This window comes from Pelodiscus sinensis, chromosome 7, assembly GCF_052426305.1.
Source record: "Pelodiscus sinensis isolate ZL-2025 chromosome 7, ASM5242630v1, whole genome shotgun sequence".
Classification (NCBI taxonomy): domain Eukaryota; kingdom Metazoa; phylum Chordata; order Testudines; family Trionychidae; genus Pelodiscus; species Pelodiscus sinensis.
This window is the reverse complement of record NC_143058.1, coordinates 22,167,469-22,187,778: the sequence shown is the minus strand read 5'-3', so window position 1 is coordinate 22,187,778 and position 20,310 is coordinate 22,167,469. Positions and strand designations below refer to the sequence as shown.

General features: G+C 38.3%; 1 protein-coding gene across 1 annotated transcript in view; it reads left to right on the top strand.

Annotated features, from left to right (window-relative positions):
• The window catches only part of LRP1B (LDL receptor related protein 1B), a 1,362,068-nt gene that overhangs the window by 1,241,828 nt on the left and 99,930 nt on the right, over nt 1-20,310 (top strand). Inside the window, exons 75-77 of the mRNA XM_089779714.1 lie at nt 7,344-7,475; nt 15,375-15,494; nt 18,482-18,723. Coding sequence (XP_089635840.1) covers nt 7,344-7,475; nt 15,375-15,494; nt 18,482-18,723 — 494 coding nt within the window. The remainder of the gene's footprint in view (nt 1-7,343; nt 7,476-15,374; nt 15,495-18,481; nt 18,724-20,310) is intronic.

The window sequence follows — 20,310 nt, the reverse complement described above, 5'->3', positions numbered from 1 at the left end:
TAGTGCCTGTCTACACAGAAAGCCATTATTTTGAAATAATGGCAAACTGGAGGACTTCTTACTGCAACTCCTGTAACCATCATTTTATGAGGAGTAAGGGAAGTCAAAGGAAGAATGTTCTTCCTTCATGTTCCGGCTGTGTAGACAGCGGCAAAAGCCACATTAAGCTATTTTGACTTCAGCTACGCAACTGATGTAGTTGAAGTTGCGTACTCAATAGGAGTTTTGCCCTACTATGTAGATGTGCCCTTAGTGTCCATCTCCTTAGCCAGTGTACAAGCTTTGCAAAGATGCATGATGGAAATATCACAAAATGCTAAGCTAATGTTCTAGTGGATGTCACAATAATTCTTTTTGAGGTTCTTCTTATGCAGGAGAGACAGCATTAAAAATAAAAAAAATACATAAAGCTGTGTACCACTATTTTATCGTTTTGGTCATATTTTTTGCCTTAAAGTGAAATAAAATCATGCAATATTCTTAACATTCCTTTTGTCCTGCAGAAAATGAATATTTGTTTTTTTAACAACTTAATGTTAGAGTTTCCCACAGAACAGGAAGAAATGTAGGGTTCTTACATGTTAAATATATGGACGAACTATATCATACATAGCTGCAGCGGCACAGGAGCCAAGCAAACAGAGCTGTAAACAGGGGAGTTTGAGTGGGAGTTTGTAAGGGGAGTTTGGATATTGGAACTTGTTTGGAGTTTGTTTTTGCTATGGAGAGGGTGTTCTGGTTTGTTTTTGTGTTCACCAGACTAATAGGATTTTGGTGAGAAAGTAGATAAAACATAGAGGCATTAGTGGCCATGGCCCAAGTAGTAGAGAACACAAGGAGGATGATTGGATGTGGTAGCTGCGGTATGTACATGATTCTGGAGGGGATACCTGAAAGGAGTTTGTTTGCATGAAGTGCCGCCTTATAGAGCTGATGGAAGAAAAGTTCCGAGGACTGGAGATGCAGGTGCAAACTCTGGTGGAGTTTAGAAGGGGGTTTGAGCAGATGCTGGGGCAAAGGCATGACGTGGCTGAAGGGGAAAGCTTAGATATGCAGATGGAAGCAGGATCAAGGGCCTCAGAGGGGGGACTGCTGGGCGAAGAAAATGGACAGTGGAAGCATGTGACTCAGAAGACCAGGCAGAGGAAAAGATGGGTCAGTGAAGGAAAAATAGAGCTCAAGAACAGGTATGTGGAGCTGGAAAATGAAGAAGGGGTACAGCAGGTAGATAATGAAGATGGAAGGGTAAGGAAGAAGAGAAGAGTGGCTAGTCCCGTAGATAAAGGGGAAGACTTAATGGAGACAACACCAATACTGAGCATTAGGATTACAAGGGAAAATAGGAATGGTAAGGACTTTCAGCCAGAGGAAGCTAGAGATAGACCAGAGAATTTCACTGTCACTAGGAAAAGGCAGGTCTATGTGATTGGGGACTCCTTATTGAGAAGAATAGATAGGCCTGTAACCAGAGCTGATCCAGAGAATAGAAGGGTGTGCTGTCTGCCGGGTGCTAAGATACGAGATGTGGAACTGAGGTTGAAGAGAATTATTAAGGGAGCAGGAAGGAATCCATTGATCATCCTTCATGTAGGAACAAATGATACGGCTAGAATCTCGCTGGAACGAATTAAGGGAGACTATGCTAGGCTGGGGAGGATGCTCAAGGAAATTGAGGCTCAGGTGATCTTTAGTGGGATTCTGCCTGTTCCTAGAGAAGGGCAACAAAGATGTGACAGGATTATGATGATCAATAGATGGCTTAGGCAGTGGTGCTATAAGGAGGGCTTTGGGATGTATGGTCACTGGGAGGTATTTATGGACAGAGGACTGTTCTCTAGAGATGGATTTCACCTAAGAAGGGAGGAAATAGACTTCTAGGATGGAGGCTGCCTCAACTTATTAAGAGAGCTTTAAACTAGGAATTTAGGGGAGATGGTTGGGAGATGACAAGGTAATCTCTATGCCAGATTTTAACACTGAGAGGGAGGAAAACAAAGTAAGAAAGGATATAGCTGGGGGTAGGAGAATGAACATGAGGAAGGGTGGGGTGGATACTAGTCTAATAGGTCATATTGGAGGTTTAACATCTGTGCCAAATTGGGTAAAGAATGTGAATGAGGCCAAACAGCAAAAATTAAGATGTTTGTACACCAATGCGAGGAGCCTAGATAACAAAAAGGAGGAACTAGAGCTATTGGTCCAGGAAGTGAAACCAGATATTATAGGAATAACAGAAACATGGTGGAATACTAGGCATGACTGGAGTACAAGTATTGAAGGGTATGTGCTGTTTAGGAAAGACAGAAATAAGGGTAAAGGTGGTGAGTCGCATTGTATATCAAAGATGAGGTAGATTGTAAAGAAATAAAAAGTGATGGAATGGAGAAGACAGAGTCCATTTGGGCAAAAATCACATTGGGGAAGAAAACTATCAGATCCTCCCCTGGGATAGTGCTTGGGGTGTGTTATAGACCACTAGGATCCAATTTGGATATGGATAGAGACCTCTTTAATGTTTTTAATGAAGTAAATACTCATGGAAACTGTGTAATCATGGGAGATTTCAACTTTCCAGATATAGACTGGAGAACAAGTGCTAGTAATAGTAATAGGGCTCAGATTTTCCTAGATGTGATAGCTGATGAATTCCTTCATCAAGTAGTTGCTGAACCAACAAGTGGGGATGCTATTTTAGATTTGGTTTTGGTGAGTAGCGAGGACCTCATAGATGAAATGGTTGTAGGGGACAAACTTGGCTTGAGTGATCATGAGCTAATTCAGTTTAAATTAAATGGAAGGATAAACAAAAAAATCTGAGACTAGGGTTTTTTATTTCAAAAGGGCTAACTTTAGTAAATTAAGGAAATTTGTTAGGGAAGTTGATTGGACTAAAGAAATTATGGATCTTAAAGTGGAGGAGGCCTGGAATTATTTTAAGTTAAAGTTGCAGAAGCTGTCAGAAGCCTGTATCCCTAGACAAGGGAAAAAATTTATAGGCAGGTGTGTTAGACCAAGCTGGATGAGCAAGCATCTCAGAGAGGTGATTAAGAAAAAGCAGAAAGCATATAAGGAGTGGAAAATGGGAGGGATCATTAAAGAAAGCTACCTTATTGAGGTTAGAGCATGTAGGGATAAAGTGAGAAAGGCTAAAAGTCAGGTAGAGTTGGACCTTGCAAAGGAAAATGAAACCAATAGTAAATGGTTTTATAGCCATATAAATAGGAAAAAAAACAAAAAAAGAAGAAGTAGGACCACTAATTACTAAGGATGGAGTGGAGGTTAAGGATAATCTAGTAATGGCCCAATATTTGAACAAATACTTTGCTTCAGTCTTTAATGAGGCTAATGAAGATCTTAGGGATAATGGTAAGTTAACAAATGGGACTGAGGATAAGGAGGTAGATATTACCATATCCGAAGTGAAAGCCAAACTTGAACAGCTTAATGGGAGTAAATCGGGGGGCCCAGATGGTCTTCATCCAAGAATATTAAAGGAACTGGCACATGAACTTGCAAGTCCATTAGCAAAATTTTTTAATAAATCTCTAAACTCAGGGGTTGTACCATTTGACTGGAGAATTGCTAATATAGTTCCGATTTTTAAGAAAGGGGAAAAAAAGCGACCCGGGTAACTATAGGCCTATTAGTTTGACATCTGTAGTATGTAAGATCCTGGAAAAAATTTTGAAGGAGAAAGTAATTAGAGACATTGAGGCTAATGGCAATTGGGACAAATTACAACATGGTTTTACAAAAGGTAGATCGTGCCAAACCAACCTGATTTCCTTTTTTGAGAAAGTAACAGATTTTTTAGATAAAGGAAATGCAGTGGATCTAATCTACCTCGACTTTAGTAAGGCATTTGATACAGTACCACATGGGGAATTATTGGTTAAATTGGAAAAGATAGGGATTAATATGAAAGTTGAGAGGTGGATAAGCAACTGGTTAAAGGGGAGACTACAGCGGGTCATACTGAAAGGTGAACTGTCAGGTTGGAGGAAGGTTACTAGCGGAGTTCCTCAGGGATCAGTTTTGGGGCCAATTTTATTTAATCTTTTTATTGCTGATCTTGGCACCAAAAGTGGAAGTGTCCTAATAAAATTTGCAGATGACACAAAGTTGGGAACTATTGCCAATTCAGAAAAGGATCGGGATATCATACAGGAAGATCTGGATGATCTTGTAAATTGGAGTGATAGTAATAGGATGAAATTTAATAGTGAGAAGTGTAAGGTTATGCATTTAGGGATTAATAATAAGAATTTTAGTTATAAACTGGGGACACATCAGTTGAAAGTAACAGAGGAGGAGAAGGACCTCGGAGTCCTGGTTGATTATAGAATGACTATGAGCCGCCATTGTGACATGGCCGTCAAAAAGGCTAATACGATCTTGGGATGTATTAGGCAAGGTATTTCCAGTAGGGATAAGGAGGTGTTAGTGCCATTATACAAGGCATTGGTGAGACCCCATTTGGAATACTGTGTGCAGTTTTGGTCTCCCATGTTTAAGAAGGATGAATTCAAACTGGAACAGGTACAAAGAAGGTCCACTAGGATGATCCGAGGAATGGAAAACCTGTCTTATGAAAGGAGACTCAAGGAGCTTGGAAGTTTACTTTAACCAAAAGAAGGCTGAGGGGGGACATGATTGCACTTTTTAAATATATTAGAGGGATAAATACCAGGGAGGGAAAGGAATTATTTAAGCTTAATACCAATGTGGACACAAGAACAAATGGATATAAGCTGGCTAGTAGGAAGTTTAGACTTGAGATTAGACGAAAGTTTCTAACCATTAGAGGAGTGAAGTTCTGGAACGGCCTTCCAAGGGAAGTAGTGGGGGCAAAAGATCTATCTGGTTTCAAGATTAAACTAGATGGGTTTATGAAGGGGATGGTTTGATGAGATAACATGATCTTGGTAACTAATTGACCATTCATTATCAGTGGGAAATAGGTCAATAGAGGGATGATAGGAGTTACTATAGAGAACTTTCTGGGTGTCTGGCTGATGAGTCTTGCCCACATGCTCAGGGTTTAGCTGATCGCCATATTTGGGGTCAGGGAGGAATTTTCCTCCAGGGTAGATTGGCAGAGGTCCTGGAGGTTTTTCGCCTTCCTCTGTAGCATGGGGTACAGATCACAGCTAGAGGATTCTCTGCATCTTGGGGTCTTCAAAGTATTTGAAGGCTTCAATATCTGAGATATAGGTGAGAGGATTATTCTAGGAGGGGTGGGTGAGATTTTGTGGCCTGCACTGTGCAGGGGGTCAGACTAGATGATCATAATGGTCCCTTCTGACATTAAAGTCTATGAGTCTATGAATAAATGTATATAAGTAAAATACCCACTGCTAAAATGTGAATGGATGTTTTCTAGAATTGAGAGACTAAAATATTTAAAATTTGACAAACTGAACTTCATCCTTTGCATTTGGAATGTCCCCTGCCATCTTGCTATCTATATCTATATCCAGTGCTTTTTTTTGGTAAGAAAAAGGGTTCCGGTACTCTGGGGCAAACTTGTTGATCCAAACAAAGGAAAGGCCAAAGGAAAAAATAAAAGGAAAACTTGTTGATCAAAAAAAAAAAAAGTGATCTGGGGGCCGAAATTTGGTCACAGCCCCTTTAAAAGCCACAATGTCACACTGGGAGCCAGAAGAAAAAATGTCCTGCGTCCCGAGCAGGCTTCTGTCAGGAGCTGAGCTGCCCCAGGAAAACAGGTGCCGGTACATGCAGGGGACATCCCATTCCCTTTCTGTGGGCTGGGAAAATAGGTGACAGTACGCCTGGTACGCTGTTCCAGGCAGCACCATCTATATCTATATCTATATCTATATCTATATCTATATCTATATCTATATCTATATCTATATCTAATCACAGATTTGTGTGTTCACCTGTCTGTCTTTCTGTCTTCGAGTTGGTATGTTCAGGAACTCCTCCTAAACAGTAAGATCTAGGACCACCAAATTTGATATGCAGCTTCCTCTTATCCTAAGGTCAGAATTTGGTTGTGCCAGGAAAACAGGATGTGCCTGCAATTCGATTGTTTTCCATAACATTGAAAGGGAAGGGGCTAAGCAGAGCTATGCCATACTTATTTATAGTCATGACTGGAGGTAGCGGGCACAGAGGACAGTTATACTGCAGAGTGACCACTGAGGGCAGCTGCACCACCAAGGGAGTGGCCAGATGGGAACAGGGCTCTTCATCTCGCCTGCCACCAGCCCAGATAAGTGGCTGCTTTGTCCCAAACCCTTACATCTCTGTCCCAGAGCCAGACTGTTTTGGGAGGGATGGTGGAAACTCCGCTGCTCCACTGCTCCTTTGGAAGCACCACTGGGGATAGGCAGTGAATACATGGCCTCTGCCGCAGAAGCCTCAGGCCACCCAGCATGGCTCCACTTTCGCTCCTTCCTCCCCTGGGCTGGGCTTGGGGGGTGCCAGCGAGAGGCCTGCACAGTTCCTCCACTCTCCAGCTCCAAGCTAGACCCAAGTCTTCTAGTTTCCTCATATTTGTTAGTTATTCAGAGATATTTGGGAGGATGTTTATATGTATGATTGTGCTTTTAAAATAGTTTTTGCTTGATTGCAAATGTAGTTATCTGCAAATATACCATACTCTATCAGTGTTGATTGATTGAGTGGGGGAGATAAGAAACATGGTATTGTTTCTGTTTCCTAATTGGATAAGACTACAGAGACTTTGCTTGTGGACACCCACATGTAACAGGCCATTACCACAAACACCGTGTCCAAATATTTTTGCCAATAACAATTAGTTGCACATGTTTGTTGAAATACAGGACTCTGAGCATGACTGAAGTGAATTTAAACATTTCATAATTTTTGTTGTATTCAAGCAGCATTAGTACAGGCAGTCCCCGGGTTACATGGATCCGACTTACATCGGATCCCTACTTACAAACGGGGTGAGGCAACTCCGCACTAGCTGCTTCCCCCCAGCAAACCAGGGAGACGTGAAGCTAGCACTCCCCCCAACAGACCAGGGAGATGCGGAGCGGCTTCTCTCAGCAGACACCTCAGCTTGAGAATAAAGGACTGAGGGAAGTGAGGTGTGGGAGAATAAAACTGAGCTCTGGAGAAATGTTTGGCTAGAGTTTCCCCTACAATATGTACCAGTTCCGACTCACATACAAATTCAACTTAAGAACAAACCTACAGTCCCTATCTTGTACGTAACCCGGGGACTGCCTGTACTTGCCAAATTTATTTAATTAATCAGAATGTATAGTAAAATGAAAGAAAGCATAACAATTAAGTATTTTACCTTTTATAGATATTCCATTTTACCAATTTAAAAGTCGATTCCTTAGGTACCGAAATTACTTGTGAAGATAATGTGAATCCCTGTGGAGATGATGCATACTGTAATCAAACAAAATCATTAGTTTTCTGTCGGTGTAAGCCTGGATTTCAGAGAAACAGGAGGAATAGGCAATGTGAAGGTACAGTATATTTACTTTAACATTTATTATTGTAATTTCTCCACATCCTTTCAGTAAATTAAATGGCAGGCATAATTTACTAAGTAAATTAAATGATTGCTATTTGGAGTCACAAAGTTTAAGGCCAGCAGGCAGCACCAGATCATTTAGTCTGACCTCCTGAATATCATAGGTCCCCAACGTCATGCAACTTCCACTAAATCAATTAACTGAAATTAAGACAACGTATTACAGCCCAGAGATGACTAAAGTAATATGTGCCAAAGACAAAAAATAGAATGGATTGGGATGCACTGGTACACATGGGCACATCAATGGCAGAGGAATGATTGTACGAGACCCTCCGGTAAATCTGTCAAATTACCCATCCATGCTGCTGAGGAAGGTGGTAAACCTTGATCCTGAGAAAAATTACTTCCTGACCCTACAGGTAGAGTCCTGCATGGATATAAAATTAGCATCTGTATCCACATCTGCATCTCTAAAAATGATCCACAGATATCCACATACAGTGGGGCCGACAGTCACCATGGGCCAAAGAGCAAAGTGTGGGGGGGAGGGGCTGACTTGGCATCCTCCAAAAGCGTGAGGGCCAGGATGGCTAGCACTCAGTGCCACCTGGACCATGGTATGCATTTCTCCCCTAGTCCTCAGAGCCGTGCAGTATGCCCTACATGGCACTTTGGTGAGTTGGCGGTGACTTAAATGAGCCCAGGGCTCTGGCCACTATTACTGTCACTACTAAAGAAACAACAATGAGTAGTCTTGAGACTAAAAAAAACTATATATGTAGTATCATCAGCTTTTGTGCGCAAAATCAAATTGTCACAATTAATTCTGTCTTTCTGTGAAGAGAAATAGTTTCATTCAATTAGAAGGTATAGCCTTACTGACATCTTATTGAGTTTATAGGACTCTTTATTAGAGTTCTGTAAAATGAATTTTGATATTTCTGAGACATGAGATGCTCTATTATGGTTTTTTAAGCATTACTTCAATAGTGTAAAAGCGTGCACTTCATTGAGGTGCACTTTACATATTCGGTCTTATGAGGTTATGTGCCCTGTGCCACTAAACTTTAGGAACTTTTCTGGAAACAACCAAATTTGTATGTCATGCACATTCATAACTGAGGTGATGAAAGGACTCAGTCACCTCAGTTCAGAGCCAACCATCTCAGTTCTCGCCACTATGTAGCCAAATGCTGATACAGTGACTCTTTCTCTGGGACCAGAGTAATTTTTCCTGGAGGATTAATCCAAAACTTATTTAATTTCTGGTGTATTTTAGGTAGTTGCACCTTCAGGTTTTATTCTGGCCCCAGGTAAAAAATAGACACTCTGCAAAAAACTCAACTAAGGAAAAAAGATTTAGGTGCTGCATACTTTGCCCATCTGTGGTTTTGGAGGCAGACACACACAAATGTTTTTCATTCTGTCTGAGAGAAGCCAGTTCCTGAGATAGTTGCAGATCACCTATGAAGACACAAACTAAGTCATACTCAGTTTCAAAATTAGGCATATGGAAAAAATCATAGGATGTGGGAATGCAATAGACCTCAATAGATCATCTAGTACAATTCCCTGCACACACATTGGGACTACATAATAACTACGTAATTCCTGATATGTGTTTGTCTAACCTATTCTTAAAAACCTCTAATGACTAAGATTCTATAAACTCCTCAGTTAATATGTTGCAGTCCTTAATTGCTCTGATGATTAGGAAGTATTTTCTAAAAATGAACAGAACTAGATCCCGGACCAATTCCTGTTAGACCTCACTGAAAATGCCCTTGAAGCTTCACTGTAAACCACTGATAACACCTCTCTGGAAACTGTTTTTTAACCAGCTATATACCCACCTTATGGTAGCTTCACCTTGATTGTATTTCACTAATTTGTTTATGAGAAGGTTATGTCAGTCTGTATCAAAAGCCTTATTAAAGACGTACCAAATACGCTGCCTCCCCCCACTCCATCCAAAAGTTTGTTACGATGCCAAAGAAAGCTATTAGAATGGTCTGACATGATTTGTTTGTTAACAAATCCATGCTCAGTGATACTTACCACCTCATTATCTTTTGGATATTGCAAACTGATTGCTTGATTATTTACTCCATTATCTTTTGTAGGTATTGAAATTAAGCTGACAACTCTAATTCCTGCAATAACCTTATTTCCCTTTTTATAGATTGGTACTATATTTGCCTTCTTCCAGTGCTCTGGAATCTTTCCCATTTTCCAAGATTACTAATGGTTCAGATATGTCCTTAGTCAGCTCCTTGAATATTTTAGGATGTATTTCATCATGTCCTGGCAATTTAAAGACATCTAAATTGCTTAAAGTAACTTTTAACTTGTTCTTTTTTTAATTTTTATCTCAGTCTCTGCCTCATTTTCACTGACTATATTAGATATCTAATCAGTGTTAAACTTTTGGTAAAAACGGATCATGTGTCACTATAACACCAAAAGTGATTGTCTGACAGAATAGAGTCTAAGATTGTAGTATATGAATTTTCAGTGGGTACTAAGGAAGGCATATTGGTGTATTATTTGTATAAGAAGTAGCTTCATCATCACAAAATTTATTCCATTTTGACAGGCCTCTAGTTCCTGTGAACCTACTATATCCTTTCTTGATTACTGTGGACAGCACCTATCACTAAGGCCCCAAACCTCTTTGACTCAGGCTTCTTTCTAGAATCTCACTTAGAGTACATCTACACGCACCATTTTTTAAAAATAACTTAGTAGGCGTCTACACAGCAGGCAGATATTTTGAAATAATGTTGAAATACTGTTAAGCTGGAGGACTGCTAACTCTGACTCCTGTAACCCTCTTTGTATGAGGAGTAAGGGAAGTTGGAGGAAGAGTGCTCTATTTCAAACTAAGTGCTGTATAGATGCTCCTAATTTTGAAAGTAGCTATTTTGAAATAAGTTACACAATTCATGTAGCTCAATTTGTGTAGCTTATTTTGAGTTAAGCTCTGCTGTGTAGATGTATTTATAGGCTATGTCTAGACTGGCATGATTTTCCACAAATGCTTTTAACGGAAAAGTTTTCCGTTAAAAGCATTTGCAGAAAAGAGCATCTAGATTGGCACGGGCGCTTTTCCGCAAAAGCACTTTTTGCAGAAAAGCATCTGTGCCAATGTAGACACGCTTTTGCGCAAAAAAGCCCCGATTGCCATTTTTGAGATCAGGGCTTTTTTGCTCCAAACAAATCTGAGCTGTCTACACTAGCCCTTTTGCACAAAAGCTTTAGCACAAAAGGACTTTTGCCTGAACGGGAGCAGCATAGTATTTCCGCAAGAAGCACTGATTGTCAGTGTTCTTGTGGAAATTCAAGCGGCCAGTTTAGACAGCTGGCAAGTTTTGCCACAAAAGCAGTTGCTTTTGCAGAAAAAACTTGCCAATCTAGACACAACCATACAGACTATGTCTGAATATTGTTGATTTTTTTCTGCAGAAAATTGCTAAGCTATGCCGTTTCCCTTCCATCCACACACAACTATATGTATCTTCCAAGCTCTCAACATCTCGTGTCTCAATTACCAGTGCATTTTTCTCTCTTGCTTTAATGAATGGATGCTTACTTCACCCATATTAGTTTAGAATGTTGCTACAAAGATCATGTTCTTACTATATCATTTTGATCATGTCACTCCCCATTTTTATATTGCTCTATTTGTTCCCTCTTCTCTTTTACATCAGACATTATTTGCTTGTCTTCACTTTCAAGTCCTTTCAGAGTCAGTCTGGACTTTCAGTCAATGCACGTTTTGTACTTTATCTCTCGTCTCTCATTTGCTGTTGAGATGTTAGTGCTCACGACTGATCAACCACTGATGATTGTCTCCATGGTCCCCTTGTTAAATTTTCGAAAAAAAAATCCTTTGTATTTTATCTCAGAATCTCTTTCATGGTCAGGAGGCACTCCTCATCAATATCCACAAAATCTCAGTATTATCCACTTTAAAATAATAAAATCATAGAATATTACAACTGGAAGAGACCTCGAGAGGTCATCAAGTCCTGTCCCCTGCCCTCACAGAAGAACCCAGTACCGTAGACCATCCCTGACACATGTCTATCTAACCTGCTCCTAAATATCTCCAGAGATGGAGATTCCACAACCACCATAGGCAACCTATTCCAGTGTTTAACCACCCTGATGGTTAGGAAGTTTTTCCTAATATACAACCTAAACCTCCTTTGCTGCAGTTTTAGCCCATTGCTTCTTGTCCTATCCTCAGAAGCTAAGGAGAACAATTTTTCTCCCTCTTCCTTGTGACACGCGTTTAGATACCTGAAAACTGCTATCATATCCCCTCTTAGTCTTCTCCTTTCCAAACTAAAAAAGCCCAGCTCTTTCAGTCTTCCTTCATAACTCATGTTCTCTAGACCTTTAATCATTCTTATTGTTCTTCTTTGGACCTCCTCCAGTTTCTCCACATCTTTCTTTAGATGTGGTACCTAGAACTGGACACAATCCTCCAATTGAGACCTGATCAGTGAAGAGTAGAGTGGAAGAATGACTTCTTGTGTCTTGCTCACAGGACTCCTGTTAATGCATCCCAGAATCATGTTTGGGTTTTTTGCAACAGCATCATGCTGTTGACACATATTTAGCTTGGAGTCCACTATAACTCTTAAATCTCTTTCTGCAGTACTCCTCTCTAGACAGTCACTTTCCATTCTGTATGTGCGAAATGCATTGTTTCTTCCTAAGTGGAGTACTTTGCATTTGTCCATATTAAACTTCATGCTGTTTACCACAGACCATTTCTCCAGTTTCTCCAGATCATTTTGAATTATGATCCTATTCTCCAAAGCAGTTGCAACCCCTCCCAGCTTGGTATCATCTACAAACATAATAAGCATACTTTCTATGCTTCCTCAGATCTCTTCTTTGCCATAAGGCTCATTAAAAGTTTGGGTACCGTTTAGGCTGCTAGGGTGTGGAGACCACTATCTATCATGCTGATGTATTCTGTCTTGCTTTTTACTTGTACTCCCCCATCTGTTTATATCTCCGAGTCATCTCTTGTCTTATATTTAGACTTTAAAACCCCTAAGTTATGGACTCTCTTGTTCTATGTTTTTTCTACTGCACCTATAGCAATGAGGTCTTAATCCAGGTATAGGTCTATTAGGCACTATGATGATAACATTATTCTTATTCTATGTCCTCTTCAGCACTATCTCCTTTCCTCAAGATGGGGTAATCAATTCTAGGATCCATACACATCTCAGATTGCTTGCATTTGGTACTGAAAGTTAAAATCCAGAATGCCACTCAGAAATCACTGATTGTTTCAGTGGGAAGAATTCAGGAAGAATAGGTCCAAATTAGGTCAAGCATTCTCATTGGAAAGATGCGAGAAATATTTGACTCTTTGGGACCACAAGAGGGTGTTCATGAAACTCCACTGACTAAACTAAAACAGCTCTCTATGAATTACATTTATTATGGTAAATAACCATTTGTCTGGATATTTAAAACCAATGAAAGAATCTAAATATTTCTTTATCAATTTACTTAGTGAACTATTGCAACTGTATAACGTTTATCCAAGTTCAAGACTAATGCCAGCACATGCAACAAATACCCTCAGTAATTAACCTGATGAGTTATCAAAATTTATACTCATATAAAAAAGTTTAATCCTTTCCCCATCACATACACAAGTGCCATAAAACACATTTTATACATGTGTGCACGCCCCATCTTAATGAGAAATGTAACAAGAGCTTGCTGTAGTTTTTCATCATTTTGCATTGTTTGTGAAGACCATAGGTAATAGCTTTCATAGGGCTGACTAGGGGAAAAAAAACACACTGTTGGAGCAAATCATACAGGTATAAAAATCCCATTTATCTCATCTCCAAATCCCTTCATTCTGTATCACTCTTAATTAAAGAGCCAAATTGTCCCATCCACTTCTAAGAACAGGAATCGAGAAATGCAGAGTGAAGTACATTTTTTCCACCTATTCACTAATGTACTCTTCCTAATCAACTCTGTTCTATTTGTGAAGTTCATCAGCGGGTGCCATGCACAACCAGTTTGGGTTTTGTTTGTTTCTTATTTTATTTTATTTGTTAGGCTTCTATTAGATTAAGATGATCACTTTAGATTACTTCTTTAGGCTGTTAAATTGAAAGATTATTGACATGTAGAACTCCAACCACTCTGACTAAGTTAACTTTTTAAAAAGCTAGATGCATCGACAATAGTTGCAAGATTACAATTAACATACCATTTGGTACAATTTAGATGTTTATGTAAGGTCCTTTGTATATGTCAGAAACACTTTACAGAAATACCACATTATCTTTGAGGAAATAATGCTGAAATTTCCAGAAGAATGGGGTAAAAGGAAAAAAATGTCAATGGAGTGAAAGAGTTGAGATAAATGTGACTTTTAGCAGAATGAGGTCTTCAGCCGTAGCTACAGGCTACAGGAATCAAGATGATAAAATATGCAAGAAAGAGAAGGATTTAGTTGTGTCTGTAATTCGCCTGAAGTTGTCGTTCAAGAAAAAAATAGGTAGTGAAATATCAGGAGATGGGAGTCAAAATATTAAATGATTCCATAATGGAAGATGTAAACAGATTATTTTAAGCTTCCAAAAGGAATTTAAATGGATCCTTTAAAGCAGTGGAATTTAAATTACTAAGTGAAGGTACTGGTGACACCAAATTGTTTTCTGAGCGCTTAAAAAGAATAGCAATCTTTAACATTGAAAGCTTTAGAAGATCAAATGGAATAATTAAGACAAGTAATTAATACCTTGGGAAGGGCACTTTCTGCAGTGTAAAGTGTACCCAGCAAGTTTGAGAGAAGTCAAAATTTTTGTGCTAGAAATGTTACTCTGAAATTGTGAGAAGATCCACTTTTTCCATATCCTTTCTCAGGGACAGGCTCTGAACTCTAGCGAATTGGGGTATGTCTACACTACCCTCCTAGTTCGAACTAGGTAATGTAGGCATACCGCACTTGCAAATGAAGCCCGGGATTTGAATTTCCCGGGCTTCATTTGCATAAGCGGGGAGCCGCCATTTTTAAATCCCCGCTGCTTCGAACCCCGTGCAGCACGGCTACACGGGGCTCGAACTAGGTAGTTCGGACTAGGTTCCTATTCCGAACTACCGTTACTCCTCGTGAAATGAGGTGTACCGGTAGTTCGGAATAGGCACCCTAGTCCGAACTACCTAGTTCGAGCCCCGTGTAGCCGCGCTGCACGGGGTTCGAAGCAGCGGGGATTTAAAAATGGCGGCTCCCCGCTTATGCAAATGAAGCCCGGGAAATTCAAATCCCGGGCTTCATTTGCAAGTGCGGTATGCCTACATTGCCGCGCTAGTTCGAACTAGCGGGGTAGTGTAGACATACCCTTGGTGAGCAGTTACTTACACAAGTATTTTGATTGTTTTCAGTAGGACTACTCACAAATGTGAGTAAGAGCATTGCAACCTAACTTAATCTTAAGGAAAGGGAAATAGGCAAATAAAAGAAACTGAAGTCAGTAGGATTTTTATTAGACTGTAACATCCTTGGAGATGCTGGTAATACTCTTAATATTTTTATCTTCAGAATTTATTACAAATGTTAATTAATTATAATGAAGTGATATTAGAGATAGTAGTAGGAAGGAGGGAGACAAAATAAGACAGGAAGAGAGTCTGGTGAGGAAGTGTTTTGTTCACCGTTGATATGAAGTGAATGATGGCTTGACAAAAGCCAGATTTGTGTGCAAGGAATTTCTGTCTTATTGTTTCAGGAAGGAATGGAGTGCTTCGAAGTATGTGTTCAGATGAATCTTAGAACAATGTTCTGATCATTTTAACCCAAGTCTGAATTATCTAGTAATGAGTATTTTCTTCCTAGATGTCAATGAATGTATGGTATTCGGCACCTGTTCACATCAATGTACTAATGTTAAAGGATCATACAAATGTATATGTGAGAGAAATTATAAAGAAAGGAATAACAGCTGCATAGCAAAAGGTAAAGCTGCAAAAATTATAACTAATTAATAACATTTAGTAAATTACTTACATAATTATTTACATATTTAATGAATAATACTTCTATATTTTGACTTCTATAGCTCATGTTAAGAAAAAATGAGTCAGAAATATCTATTTGTGATCAACAAAGCAGACTTTTCCAAGTATACCTAGGCAAACTATTTCTTTGCCCTGCATGTGTTCTACATTTCTACCAATTACAATTTCTCCTGTTTAAATATGTCTTTCAATAATGACAATATTAATATTAAAGCACACAAGCACGAGAAGTCAGATATAACTGTTAAATAACATAGCTAATGTGTTGAAATTTTAGAGACCTGAGAGCAGAATCAGATTTTTTTTTCCCCATGGAAACATGTTCTAATGTGTGCAGCAAATGATTGGGGATTTGGGGACTTTCTCTCTGGTTTGCTGAACAATCTTGGACAAATGACTTAGGGCACCATTAACAAAGGTATTTAGGCCTCTAATTGACATAGGCACTTTTTAAATTCCTTGCAGGTACCTATCTGCATTTGTAGGTGACCAAATACTTTTCAAAATCTGACCTTAATCTCTAAATGCTGAACTGGAATAATACATGCATATGTATTCATGTTGTATTTATATATTAGCTCAAAGGATTATGTCACAATGGATAAATATTATTTTCCCACTGTGGCATAATACTTTGAACTAATATATAAATACAACATGAATACATATGCATGTATTATTATTGTTAGTAAAATGCTAGTGGATAATTGACTAATTGACTAATTCCTTGTCTTAAGGAATGAGCATTGTATGCTCCTCCATATTATGCAACACATACAGGAGCAATTTTCTTTGACTTAAAAGAAAAACAAGCAATAAACCCCTTACCTGAGTGAAATAATTTAAATTTCTATTCTGTGTTGAAGTGTCATTTTTGAATTGTTGGAAATACAAATCTATGTCCACAATACCTCTATAGCGGTTACTAACACTCAAACAGTGGAGGGGAGGCAATATTGTACTATTGGTGGCCACAATCAACACTATATGAAAATGGAATGCCCTATTTTTTCAAATGATGACATTTCACAGAAGAAGGACTTTCTTGAGTGACTATTAATTTGCTCTACACATAATCTACATTTATTATTGAGGAACCAATTAAATCAAGATAGAGAATCTTGAGCATACCATTCTGCTGATGCTAGGCAGTTACTTGTAATCTATCATAGAAGAGTTTCAGTTTAGGCTTCTAATTTAATATCTTTACCTATTAATCCTTAGTCTTTTTAAGAGAATTGAGTCACTCTCATTACCCTGCAAAAGCGACAAGGAGTCCTGTAGCACCTTATAGACTGACAGATGTATCGGAGCATAAGCTTTCATGGGCAAAGACCCACTTCGTCAGATGCATGTAATGGAAATTTCCAGAGGCAGGTATAAATATGCAGGCAAGAATCAGGCTAGAGATAATGAGGTAAATTCAAGCAGGGAGGATGAGACCCAGTTCTAGCAGTTGTTCTGGAGGTGTGAACACCAAGAGAAGAGAAACTGCTTTTGTAATTGGCTAGCCATTCACAATCTTTGTTTAATCCTGAGCTGATGGTGTCAAATTTGCAGTTGAACTGCAGTTCAGCAATTTCTCTTTGAAGTCTGGTCCTGACGTTTTTTTGATGCAGGATGGCTACCTTTAAATCAGCTATTGTGTATTCAGGGAGATTGAAATGTTTTCCTACAGGTTTTTGTATATTGCCATTCCTAATATCTCATTACCCTGTCCTTCTAGGCACCAATCTGGCAGATGGCATATAACAAAGTGGCACAACTGCAGGACCACTATTTCTGTTGCTATTTCCTGTGAATTAACTCCTCTTGTGACATGTTTAGCAATAGCTGGGGAGCAAATTGCCTTGAACATCTTATAACCATAAGGCAGGAGATTTGGGAGGGTAGTTACTGAGAGTATTTCTTCTGGACAAATATGATCTCATTTTTAAATTAAAGCAAAGTCCATTGGTATGTTCTTTATATATATATCCAGTAATCACATTTTTTCTCAAACTTCATTTATAGAGTTCAGCGAATACTATCATATACATAAAATATGAATGGTAGCCAGGCATTTCAGATAGGTAATAACTAGGGTATCTCAGGGTACGTCTACCCAGTAGCATTATTTCAGAATAGCTGATGCATTCCGAAATAATGTAATGCACATCTACATACCAAGCCTTTATTTTGAACTAATAATGATCTGAAGGACTTCTTACTTCGACTCCTGTTACTCTCATTTCACAAGGAGTAAGGGGGTGTTCTTCTTTCGACTTCCTGTTGTGTAGACAGTGCCAAAAGACTAATTACGCTATTTCAATTTAAGCTACACAATTGACATAGTGAAGTTGTGTAGCTTAATTTGTTTTTAGCCCTGCTGTGTAGACGTACTCTCAGAGAACAGTATGAGTAAATGCTTAATTTAATGGTGAATATGGTTCATGACACTGCTCTGTTTTGTTCCCATTGAAAACATTTCAAAATTTAATTAACTTCAATGGACTCAGGATCATTGCCTTTTCTTAATTTTTAGATCAAGTTCAAATAATATATATTAAATTTGGGCTTGTAAAAATTATATTTAATGTATGTATAAGAATATTTAAATGTACACAGTATATATAAAATGGGATATATGTAAATTACAATTATATTGCTATGTTTGCATAATTTCCCTTGCCATGTATATGTTGCTTGTGTTTTAATAAACTCCTTGAGGCAAACACTGTGTATGGGCATCAGGTAGTACACTGCAGGTGTGCTGGTAGTGTGGTAGTCTTTAGAAGGCTGGGAAAACACAAACCAAGTTCCTTTGTCAACATTAAGAAATACCAAATAAGCATAAAAATAGATTCAAATGAAAAATATTGGTATTTTTACTAGGTATTAGTTGAAATTCACTTTATTTTTGTATTTCATTATAATAATCCCCAGGCTCTGAAGATCAAGTTCTCTACATTGCTAATGACACTGATATCCTGGGTTTTATATATCCATTCAACTACAGTGATGTTCATCAACAAATTTCACATGTTGAACATAATTCAAGGATAACTGGGATGGATGTATATTATCAAGGTGATATGATTATTTGGAGTACTCAGTTTAATCCAGGAGGTATTTTCTACAAAAAGCTCCATGGCCGAGAAAGAAGGCAAAGTAATAGTGGTTTGATCGTAAGTAAACCAACTTGAAAATTGTAAGATTTCTCCTTTTCAAATACATGTACCCTTTTTCTCTAGGCTGGTAAAAATATTAAATTTGCAAGCTGCATATGCTCTTTGAAATAACAAGTTTTATCTGACTATGACAGTATTCAAATTTTATATACTTCAAAATAAATCACAAATACCTTCCTTACTTGTAAAGGGCCTTATGGGACAGAAATGTTCTGAAAAAGGCTTGGGTGCGATGCGGTGGGGAGCCCTGGGTTCTAATTTTGTCATGAAAATGAAGGTTGTTTTCCTTTACTTTTCTATTATTGAGATTACCCATTTTCTGGATAGCACCAAGACAGATGATTATCTTGTAGATAATAAAAGTATTTGTAGAGCATATTTCAGGTAAAGTACATATAAATCAGTCAGCTTGTCAAGTGGTAGTACTTCCTCCCTTAATTATTGTTATGACACTTAATCTCATTTAAACAGAAAAACAAACGAATTGCTTCTCCCTTCCCATATACTTTTACTTTGCAAACACATATATTCCCTGTTACATGAAGCTCATTACAGACCAATTAGAGATAATTTTTGTTAAACTATTGGCAGCACATGACTAATACAGGAAGTCTAAAATCTCATGTAGCTTAATGATGTGGGGGAGGAAAGTGTGTGTGAGAGGGAAAACCTCACGTAAAAAGCATTATTGAAAAAATATAACAGGACAAAAATGGAATAAGGCAACACCTGGCTATAAATTGGTACACTTCCAGCAATTCTGTAGAAATTTAGAACTACTAGCAATAATAGGCAACCTCTCATTAAAATCCGATACTAAACCTAAGAATTGGAGGATAATTCATGTACCCACTGCAAACTAGACCTTCAGATGCTGTCCATCACTGAAGCTCAAACTTTAATAAAGACATAAAGGGCAACCCAGGAAAACTGACTGAAATAATTGTTAAAAATGAAGGAGAAACCATCACAGATTCTGTGCGGAAAATGGCAGAACTGTAATCTCTTAGAATTCTTTGATTATGTCAGCAAAGTTGTAAAGGAGAATCAGGTGATCTCATTTATTTAGATATTCAAAAAGCCTTTGATAGTGCCCCACATGACAGGCTATTAAGGAAACTAAGTAATGTGAGAGGTAATGTTCTCTCCAGGATTATAAACTTTCTAAAACACAGAAAATAAACAGTCAAAATAAATGATCATTTAAATTTACCATTTAAATTTGCTAGTTACCTTATTGAATTGATGTGTTTTATTATCACCTCTTTTAGATCCACTTCAGATTCTTTGATCTATGTATTTCTTCTTGTCTCTTCTCAGGTTGTTTTTCACTGATTTTTCCTTTTTATGTTTTTGTATTTAATGCTTCTTTTTTTTAGGTGTTTTTGAGTAGCTAATGTTTGCTTTAGTTTCTTTCCTTTCTTCTACATGGTTCCACCTATTGACATTTATCTGGATTTTAGGTTTGCTTAGTTGGAAACCAATTACAGTTCTTTGCCGTCTATGTTAGGATATATCAGATTTACCTTGCAGCACCTGAAATCTTTCTTCAGTTCTGTTTCAAAGTGCTGCTGTAATCTCTTG